Source organism: Osmerus eperlanus, chromosome 11, assembly GCF_963692335.1.
Source record: "Osmerus eperlanus chromosome 11, fOsmEpe2.1, whole genome shotgun sequence".
NCBI lineage: Eukaryota > Metazoa > Chordata > Actinopteri > Osmeriformes > Osmeridae > Osmerus > Osmerus eperlanus.
The window spans coordinates 13,017,124-13,028,101 of record NC_085028.1 but is presented as its reverse complement, the minus strand read 5'-3'; the positions used below and the strand labels follow the sequence as shown (position 1 = coordinate 13,028,101).

Sequence of the window (10,978 nt, the reverse complement as noted above, 5' to 3'; positions counted from 1 at the left end):
TATGACTCCAGATCAAATGGGAAAACGCCGGTGTAGATCAGTTAAACTCTCAGGTATGTAGGCTATAAAGGCCACCTGTGCCTGTTAAAAGCTAAATTTTCGTAGGCATAACTGGTAGTGGCCTTGCCGCCTCGCTTGAGATGTTGGAGGTGGCGAGTTCGATTCCGAGTGCGAGCTGAAGTCGGCCAAGTGTACCTACGAAGTGGTCACGTCTGTTTTAAGTAAAGTGGAGGCTATAACTGCTCTGGATTCATCTGATCACGAACGGATACAAAATCTGATGAGAGAACTGGTTTAGTTTCATATTTGATCTTAACCTGTATAGCCTTCATTAGCTGTAGCAGTAGCTCTGATGCCTCCAGGGGAGAGCACATTAGTAAGTTCAGGGAAAGAAAATATTTCACTGTAACTTTACAGTAAATTACTGGCTACTAGTTGCATTACTTTCACAGTAATTTTACAGTAATTTATTATAAATATTTCACAGTAATGTATTGCACATGTTTCACAATAATGAACTGTAAACATTTCACAGTAAAATGCAATGCAACTACAGCGGTATATTGTAAATTCAGTTGTCATGCCATTGGATTACTGTGATATAGCAGTATGTAGCTGTGGAATTACATCGTCTTGCTGTATAAAAAATTATAGTGATTGTCTGTATTTCTATGTTTTTTACTGTAAAAGTAATGCAACTAGTAGCCAGTAATTTACTGTACATTTACAATTTAAATAACACTGCAAAATACTGCAAATTTGACTTGTTAACTGTGATTTTACCACACAAACGTGCTTTGGATTTGCTAAATTAAAAGTCGAAGCAAGAACAAAGACAACAAAGACAAAACTCATTTTAACTTTTTAATAATGATAACAAGTATTACATTCACTATTAAATTCAACAATTTAACTTTCGGACTTCCCATGTACTGTTTTATATTGTTTACCATCAATCTGGAATTAGGGGAGGTGTAGGAGGTGTAGCATGGGCCATCATAATTCTGACCATGATTCGTCATTAGGCTCATTAACGATCACTGCAAAAGATCTGCAGTTCCTGTGCAGAGACAGGAGAACCTAGCAGAACAACCATCTCTCCAGCTCTCCATCGCAGCCATAGCCCACCTGAGAGGTCACGACAGTTAGCCAGACTCGTTAGATCAGAGAGGTATATTAACATCGCATCGTAAGAGTCGAGACTTCAGGACCCCGGGTTCTGGACTGGGTGGAGTGCTACAGAGATGGCGTTCTGCTAGGTTCTCCTGTCTGCACCGAAACTGCAGCTCTTTTGCAGTGATTGTCTCCTATGTATGCACAGGGACACTGAAGCTATGTAAGAGTGTCTCTTTTTAGTACAGGTTTACTGTGCAACACTAGTTCACTCCAATGTTAATACTTAACTATAAAAATAGCATTCGCGCTGACCCACAGCAGAGTTAGCTAATAGTTTATCCTAAATTTGGAGCTGGCAAAAACCTACAAATTTGTATGTATAATTTGAACAGTACTTGCTACGAATCTTTAGCTGAGGCAACATAGTCTGTGTTCCTATTTCACTGACGCCAGACGCAAATTAGCCACCCTAGCTGAAGCATCGACCATGTGAGACTTAGCTAGCCATCAAACTAGACGAAAATGTTTGCAATCATGACGGATTTACTGGATTTGATTATTCAAATCAGTGAAGTACGGTATTAACTGCACAAGTACGCACAGAGATTACTAGCAACTAAATTGGATGACTGCAGATAGTTTACCGTTACAGAGCAAAAGTCACGATCCTGGCAGGCAGCGCCGTGGTGAAATGGTGGAAAAAAGAAACGGTTGGGAAAGCGCGAAAACTGACGTCATTTCCACCTCAAAACTATTTCACTTCCTAAAAATTGCATGTAAACCAATCTCATACGAGTTTTGAATCTTGCTTGTTTCACAGCTAGCCATATTTACTTATGACTTATGCTCATTCTAAGGAATTTTAATGAATACATTTTGAGAAAATTACTATTTATATAAAATCAAATAGATGTAATAAACTATGCCATTTCGGTGAGTGTACCTTCGAGCAGTGTGCGAATTATACAATGACAATCGGGGGGGGGGGGGGGGGGTCAACTTAGTGCCCCCACGAAGTTCACCCCTGCCGCCGCCCCAACCCAGTAAACGGCAATGGCACACACGAACTAAAACTACAAACACTATTGTAGTCATTTCTTTCTGAAATAAAAAAAAGTTGATCTTTACAAAACTACCAGAGGAACATATCTGACTGTTCATCACAAAATACGGTAGTTGGAAATCTCTCCAGATTCTGACAAGCAATGAGACAGATAAATTAAGCTATCTTGCTTGATACAGAGCTAGCGATAGCTATCTTTTAAGTTGGTGGATGGTTAACCATGTTTCTATCATTAACATTCTTGTGAATATTCTACAGCTAATTGCCATTACAAATACATTCGTGACAGATTTTTGGGGGGTATTAGATAGCTAACTTGCCTTTCTTGAACTTTCTCACGACGCAAAACTTACCGCTACGTAGCTACACTGAGGTGATTGAACCAGCACACTGCCTTGTCACTCGCGCTGTTTCTTGAGTTGTATTGGGCACTTGTCACTCGCGCTGTGTTTATTGAGTGAATTTTGACTAGATCAGTCAGTGTAATACTGTGTGTGATATTCCCTGCCATAAAGTCAACATTTCTGTGTATCACCAAACTGTTACTGAATGAATATGGTAAATAATATATTGTAATATTTACGATTACAGGTAAGAACGATATATAAATGTATCGACCCCCCCGAAATGTATCGACCCCCCCGAACCCCCCCGTAATTCGCACACTGCCTTCGAGCCCTCGTATCTTGTGCTGTATCCACCTGTCTCTTCTTGATCCCACAATGCAGCGCAGTTCAAGTGCAATTCTAGTTTTACAGTAATGTACTGGGTTATCTCAAAGGATGATTTGAAAAGAGTATTTTACTGTGAAATAACCCAACAAAATGCTGTGAAATCCCGGTATCGTTTCTTTCACAGTAACTTACTGTGTCTACATTGATTTCACAGTAAATTCTACATTACAACATGATATTGGGATTATTGCCGTTAAAGCCTGTAAAGTTATAATACGATGATTTATTGTGAAATATTGCAGTTAAATATTGTTAAATCCTGGTAACATTTTACAGTCACTTGCCCCCTACAGACTGCTGAGGATTTACAGTATGTACAGCACCCTCGGATTTAATGATGCACTGCTCATTTGTAGAGTAAAAATGTATTTATTATGTTTTGTAAAAGCATTTTTGACTTAGAAAAACACGTACAATTTGAAGTCAAATCATGATATTTAAAACCTCAAAATAACATTCCATCTGCTTAAGAAAAATGAAAAAACTTCTTCCCAACCTCATCGTCAGTTATGATTCTAGAGTGCTGCTTCTGATGCAGCAGTCGTTCTCTTCAATTTGCTGATAGACTCAAATGCCAGCTGAAACGGTGTAGCTGATTGGCTGCTAGGCTCCCCTATAGATGCAAGGAGCCACGCCCCCGGAGGATCCACAGGAAGAGAAGTAGAATGGGCGGAGCTACCACAGCTAAGGCCACTGAGCCAGTCAACTACACATGGACAAAACACCATGATTATACAGTAAATACTGTACATTTGAACACAGCACATGTTCAGAAATGAGAGTAACAAACCGTAAAAGTCTCTCTGCAGTCCCTCTGGAGGGACTGCATGTAGGCGCTGAAGAGAGCCAGGCTACAAGGCAAGTAAGAGTCAGCAGTGCCATTGGAGTCTCTGCATCTTCAGACAGGACAACAAGAAACACCAACTCAGTATAGTTCTTCAGGTATAGCTAGAGCGTGACCAGGACTAACATCAGCTGTGAGTGTGACTGTTGAGGTGGTCTGTCCACATAGTTGGCATACAGACCTGTGGTAGAGAACGGACATCAGCACACTGCTATCTGCCACGTAGAGCTCAGCCAGCCCCAGCTGAGCCAGCACAGGTAAAGGTACCTTCTGCTCTGCTTGAACAAGCAGACCAAGGCTGTACCATCCCTGTGGCAGGACAGAGACACACACTCCAAACATTAAACATCAAACCAGTAGCAGTGTAGGACATTCGACTCAGGTCCATCACATCTTTCTCAGCGGGACGACCTCAGCTGCCTCACCTGTGGGTCGCCCCTGAGCGCCGCCTGTTTATACATGTCTGCCGCAGCCGCCACATCGCGTCTGCCTTCGTGACCTTCAGACAGCAGGTCTCCCATTCTGATCAGGGCTGGAACGAAAGAACACAGTTGACAACTCACCCAAGACCTATACATATCAGTGGGTAGAGAGGAGGTAAGTGGCATAGACACCGTAAGGATCTGGGTCTTGACAGCGGATGGTGAGGTTGTAGTATCTCCTCATGCACTGGGCCGCATAAGCAGGGGACAGGAAGCCTCCCTATAGGTAGACATTGGTTACAGTTGGCCTTCGTTGATAGTCATATCCTGAAATGCATATCGCTGGTCCAAATATATTTTCCATTTGAGCAAGCTACACTCACAGTGTTGTGTTCACAAAGGTACGCTGCATTAAACTGAGCAGCAGCATATCCTGACTCCGCTACCATCAGGTAATACAAGAAAGACATTAACCTGTGGACGAGAACAATATATTATGAACATGCCAAAAAATCCCAAACATTCAGGATCAGAATTAATTATTATTATATTATTAATTATTTTTTGTACAAGATAGTTACATGTTTCCTTTGAAATATGAGTTCAAGGCCTTTCTTAGGTTCATGCCCAGATACCCATTGTGCTCTGCTGCCCACTTGGCCCACCTGTGAAAAAAACAAACAAATCAAATAGATAGATAGAAAGCTAAGGCCAATCTGAATATAAACAAACCTGAGGTTTAACTGTGTACATCAGACAAACAGACAGACTCAGCTAAGCTTCAGTCATGGTGTTGGTAGGCCATAAACATCTCCTCTTTACTATTCTACAAAATAAGAACAAAACCGTATTCCTAAGCTGCTCACAGCACTGCATTTGCAGGATGTCTCTGGACATGTCCACGGAGCCCCATTGTCCAGGCGTCCGCCAGCTGGATGGCCCCGTCCACATGGCCCCTCTGGGCAGACTTCTGGTAGTACTGGTACGCCTTGAACTGGAGCAACAGGCAAAGCATGACTTATGAAAGGTGACTGGACGGGGGTGTGTGTGTAGATGTCCAAGAGGTTCTACTGTGGCAGTGTTCAGTAGGTGCCAATTCAGTCTATTCGTGTCTGACCTGGTCTGCAGGCTTGCCAGGGTAGAGACCTAGGGCGTACATGACTCCCAGGTTCATGGCTGCGTCCGGGCTGCCCTGGGCGTCCGCCTGCTCCCACAGCTGCACCGCCAGCTCGTATTCCTTCTCGAAGCGCTCATAGTACCAGCCCAGGGCGTTGAGGGCTGGGGTAAAGCCCTGGGAGACAGAGCGTTACGTTCATGGGGGTCAGATGGCTGAGCGGTTAGGGAGTAGGGCTATTAATCCGAAGGTTTTTGGTTCGATTCCCGGCTGTGCCAAATGACGTTGTGTCCTTGGGCAAGGCACTTCACCCTACTTGCCTCTGGGAGAATGTCCCTGTCCCTGTACGCTCTGGATAAGTGCGTCTGCTAAATGTCTAAATGTAAATGTTCAGACATGCTGCCGTTACTTTGGTGATACGGATGTCGATTAAGAGCGGGGCGATAGATTAAGAAACAAGATATCATGTCCCGTTTGGAACGCTACCTGCTCGGCTGATTTCTTCAGGAACATCACAGCCCGTGGGATGTCCTTCTGGACGCCATGTCCCTGAGAGTGAAGAAGGGACCGTCATCACAGGCTTTAGTTTGTAACTGCAGATCAGCAAGTGACTGTGGATGTGAGAGTGAACCCTGACCAGGAGCAGCACAATGGCGTAGTCATACATGGATGTAGGGTCCTCCAGGCGGACAGCTCCCCTCTCATAGTGTCTGACAGCAGTGTGGATGTCAGGAGAGACCCCCTGCTGACCCCAGAACAGCATGCGGGCCACTGTTTGCTGCAGGACATGAGGGATTGTAGACAGATCACCACATCACTCTGACTCTGCTTGTAAAACTACTACCATCTGAAAGAGACCCTAGTAATGAACATTACATTTGCACATTTGAAAACATGATTTGTTTGTTCGTGATGCTGAATAAAAAAAAACATGGTGAACGCGAAGTCTGGGAGTCAAGTCTACCTCTGCGTCTGCTGCTCCGTTACGAGCCTGGAGTTTTAACCAGTGGAACAGGTCGTGGTTTTCATTGGTCTGAAGCCTCAGCACCTCCTCGTTGTTCAGGTAAACAGACTCTACATAGGTCTGCAGAGAGACAACAGATCGAAGTTGTTCACGTGACAGAGAGAAAGATCTGAGACCGGTCCGCTAGACCTCGGTCCCAGGACATACCTGCTGGGGTGAGGGGTTGAGCCGGTCTGAGGATGTCTTCTTGGCGATGTGGGAGTAGTAGGCATAGGCCAGGTCAAGGTCTGGGGTGATACCAGACTCACCCAGGTAGTACAGCTGGCCTAAGTGAAGCAGTGCCAGTCTGCTGTTTCTCTGGGCTCCCACCAGAGACAACTGCAAAGCCTAGAGGGAGACATTCAGTCAAGTTCCCATCAGAGGCAGTGAATAGAGAAACAACTTCCTTGTGTGTTATGACTAAACACCATACACGCACGCGCACCTTGTCCGGCTGCAGGGAAACTCCCAGGCCGCTTCTGTAGATCACGGAGGCCGTATGCAGAGCTTGGTTGTTCCCCAGACAGCCTGCTTGCAGCAGTAGGGGCAAGATCTTACCCACCACCCCAGTATTCCTGCCCTGGTCCAGCAGACGCACAGACAGGGAGTACAGGGCTTGGCCCACCGCCACCAGGTCTACCTCACCACCGCCTGCAGAACATCAGAGCTCACTAATCTGCAGCCTGGGAAGAACTAGCTGCAGAACCCATTGTTTTGTCCTTATCTTACCGTGTTTGGAGGCTAGTGATGTTGACAGCTGTAGAGCATGGCGTCTTCGAGGGACGCTTGGGTGTTCCCAGCTTACACACTGAGGCACTGGCCGGGGAAGTCTCAATCTCCACTGGCAAAAAGCCCCCATACAGATCTCTGGAGAAGAACTGGTTTCTGATTAGATTGTGCTGTGCAACTCCACATTTTACATTCCTTTGGGTAACAGCGACATCTAGTGGATAACTAAGGTATTTACCTGACTCTATTCTCCTCTTGTCCTGTAGATATTGACTAGTTTTGACTTGTAGCTCTGACTGAAGATTGTGACAAGACTGCAGCCATCCCGTCAAATTTGTTTTAATGATCGATCCTGGAACAAGTACTTCTTCAGACTGTGGACCACACAGGAGCTCAGATGTGAAGTTATGTTCAAGTGCACATGAATCATGGATCTCTGCACAGACATCTCTAGACCTCTTACCGTGGTCAGTGGAGGAATTCGATTGCGATAGTACACCATGGGCCCATAATAACCCTTGATACCATTCACATACTGGCTTCCACCAATCACAACATAGCCATCTGTATCATCCAGCTCCACATGATGGGTGAATCTGAGGAAGTAATCATTTTCGCAAATGATGGAGAAAGACATTTTGGCGTTCATAACTACATTACAGAATGTCAGATTCTTACATGTGTTGTGCAAAATAAACCGATTTGTGTTCTCCATCCAGACACACCATGGTGACATCAACCTAAAACGCATTGAAAACAGTTACAATTCTAATTCAGAGCAGTGTTCAGTTACATACCTACTCCAGAGTAGTGTTCAGTTATAATACTGCTACATAGCAGTGTTCAGTTACAGTACTGCTCCAGAGCAGTGTTCAGTTACAGTACTGCTACATAGCAGTGTTCAGTTACAGTACTGCTCCAGAGCAGTGTTCAGTTACAGTACTGCTCCAGAGTAGTGTTCAGTTACTGTACTGCTCCAGAGCAGTGTTCAGTTACAGTACTGCTCCAGAGCAGTGTTCAGTTACAGTACTGTTACAGAGCAGTGTTCAGTTACAGTACTGCTCCAGAGCAGTGTTCAGTTACAGTACTGCTCCAGAGTAGTGTTCAGTTACTGTACTGCTCCAGAGCAGTGTTCAGTTACAGTACTGTTACAGAGCAGTGTTCAGTTGCATTACTGCTGTTCGGTTGGACATGTACCTTTCTTCCACGCAGTTCCATGTTAAGGCGACACCACTGGCCCAGAGGCACCTGGAAGGCACACAGGAAGGCAGAGGACACCGCAGAGCCTCCATGCATCTGGATGTGTACCTTGCCTGCAGGCAGAGAGGGGTGGGGCGTCCAGTACACATTGCATCACAGCTCTGGAACCAAAATAATGACTTACTTTGCACCTGCATTCAAGCAAAAACTGTGCCTATACCTGTATTGGTGAGGAAAAGTGTAGGTGTGGCATAGTCACTGCTAGAGTCTATGTGATAAAGCATTCCACAGTATCTCTGCTGGCAATACTGGGTCAGGAACACCCACATGGACAGTGCACACCTGGAAACGAGGGAAAACATCAATATTGTTCTCTCCAGTGGGTGCATATGACCAACACAAACCCAGAGCTGCTGAGAGCTCAGACATGGATGACCTACAGTACCATGGGAAGGAGACCGCCTTGAGACGCAGGTGCTCCAGAACCTCACTGCTGTAAGGCTGTAATGTCCTCATAACCCCATATTTCTCTCCAGCTGAGGCGTAGATTGAGGACAGCAAATGGGCTGTCACTGTGTGGGATATTGTTTGATGGGTTGGGGGTATCAGTTCTATATCTGATAAGAATACAACATTTTCTGCTACAACCAAAACCTAAATCTACATTACCTTGTTCAGACGGACACTTTGGCATGGCGGTGGTTTTGGTCAGCATCTGTACTCTCCAGTCAGGACAGAGCCTGTGCTGCTTCAGGGGCCGGCTGAGGGGAGGGTTGGTCTGCAGGACAGCTACAGCCCGCTGCGCCAAGGAGGTCCCATGGCTAAACGTTGATCCATAGTCTCTGAGAGAAGCCCGCAGCATGGCACTGTGGACCCACTGAGAGACTGGAACAGCCCAGTCAGGCTGGTACACCAGCCAGTCAGGCAGCCGTAGGATCAGAGTGTGTACCCTAGTTGGGCCTGGTTCACAGTTCCAGTTTCTCTGGAGGACCGTGGATGTTTTTCCAGTGTCAAAGGAGACGATACATTCAAGCTGGACCAACATTGGTTTATCACAGGAGTATGACACTCTTAATGGGTACCCTGATACAGGCTCATCGGGTGGGTTCAGGAAGACCACTTTATCCCAACTCCAGACGACCTATACATAAAGCCAGCAAAATAGGATAGTATCAGTATGAGAATTGTAAGTATGACTGACCTAGTACAGCACACTAATTTGCAGTTAGCCTACCTGCAAACTTAGATGAATCAGCAGGACACACGTATCCACCCTGTGAAGCCCCATAGTCCAGGTGTTCATCAAAGCAATGCTAGTTGTACAGTAGAAGCGAGACTTCAACGTTGCATTCTGAATAACACACTTGATCTTGATTAAAAATCTGTCGAAAACACGCAGACGGTATAAATTATAGGCCTACACACCAATAAAATAACAATAATGCACAATGTCAGACATAGCCTAGCAGATTTTCCTTTCTAGAAGTAAAGCAATGTACATTCCTCTAGGGGACACCTTGAAATCTGAAAGTCCGGACTGATATCCTGTTTTCCTCAGGTGAATGAATTCCTTAGGTAAATATTGAACTAGAAGCAGCTCCACCTTGCCGGTGCTGAGTGTGTCGTGTCGCCTGAATAATTACCTAGTATTTTTCATTGCTGATAGTGAAATAAAAATATTGTATGATATTCACTTTTTCCTGTAGTAAATGTGTAAATGATTTATAAAATATGTAAATTAACACATGCGCTACTGCTAGCTAACCGTCTCTCGCCTAAAGAACAAGTCGTCTTTCATTCAAAATAGTTTATTGCTATCATGCAGGAGTGCCATAAAAGTTTAGAACGTCACAGAAGATGCAAAATTATTTAGTTCTTTGTACAAATATGTTTTCATAAATAGTAGCTCAAAAGGAGAAATAGAGATGAGTTGAATCGACAAAATGCTCCTGTCAATCACTTCCCCTGACCCAGAAGGTGTTCCAGTAGTTTGCATGCATCAGCGTAGTGCAGTTCACTGTGAGCGGACAGACGGACACATACACTGACAGCAGAATCCATTTACAGCTTCAACGTGCAAGAGGTACAAATGTTACTGCTTTATAAGGTACCAATAGAATTCCATATTTTCAACTGTAGGATGAGCGAAAACTTTTGTTTACATCCATACTGTCAAACCGAGTCCTCTTAAGGGGGAGATCGTGTCTATGGAGTTTGCAGCGCGGCTTTGTTTGTTTGGTGAGCGTGTCTGGTTATGGTTCTGGCCCTAGCCCATTTGTGCTCTCACAGAACCCTCAACAAATAGCAAGTAGCCTATGTGTTAAGGATCTGTAAATCGAATTTATAAAACATAATAGTATGTGCTTGTATTGTTTGTGAGTGCGGATGAACAGTGATCGTTTACGACGATAGCAAACAACCGATTGTCTACCTACGGAGGATTACAAATAGCCTACCACTTTGAAAACCTCAGATAAAAAATAAGTCTGGATGAAAGGTGTCCCTGTTACCAAATATTTTAGACCTTGCAATACCCTGTCATGGATTAGAGATAAGGGCCGGGTTTCCCAGATTCGTTAAGAAGCTCTTAACGCTAAGAGCTTCTTAGGAGCGTTCTAAGAGCGTTGTGTTTACCCAGTTTTACCCAATACAAAAACTAATAAAAATAATTTTCTTTTAACCTTTGCAATGTGGGGGGTCTGAGACAGCCCAACGGTTAAAAGAAAATGCTTCACTTTGTTTTTGTATGAGGT

The 10,978-nt window shown here is 44.5% G+C and overlaps 1 protein-coding gene across 1 annotated transcript; it reads right to left on the bottom strand.

Annotated features, from left to right (window-relative positions):
* Nucleotides 1-3,270: 3,270 nt before the first annotated feature.
* Nucleotides 3,271-9,759, bottom strand: si:dkey-24p1.6 (protein sel-1 homolog 3). Its single transcript, XM_062473737.1, has 23 exons — nucleotides 9,460-9,759; nucleotides 8,895-9,366; nucleotides 8,671-8,797; nucleotides 8,446-8,567; nucleotides 8,223-8,338; nucleotides 7,704-7,765; nucleotides 7,489-7,621; nucleotides 7,264-7,399; nucleotides 7,026-7,163; nucleotides 6,742-6,947; nucleotides 6,465-6,644; nucleotides 6,258-6,377; nucleotides 5,931-6,071; nucleotides 5,780-5,842; nucleotides 5,297-5,470; nucleotides 5,046-5,173; nucleotides 4,761-4,844; nucleotides 4,563-4,653; nucleotides 4,372-4,459; nucleotides 4,183-4,289; nucleotides 3,939-4,066; nucleotides 3,704-3,809; nucleotides 3,271-3,619 (listed from the first exon to the last, which is right to left on the bottom strand). The coding sequence occupies exons 1-23, from the start codon at nucleotides 9,526-9,528 to the stop codon at nucleotides 3,527-3,529; spliced, it is 3,084 nt and encodes a 1,027-aa protein (XP_062329721.1). The 5' UTR covers nucleotides 9,529-9,759; the 3' UTR covers nucleotides 3,271-3,526.
* Between the last annotated feature and the right edge of the window lie 1,219 nt (nucleotides 9,760-10,978).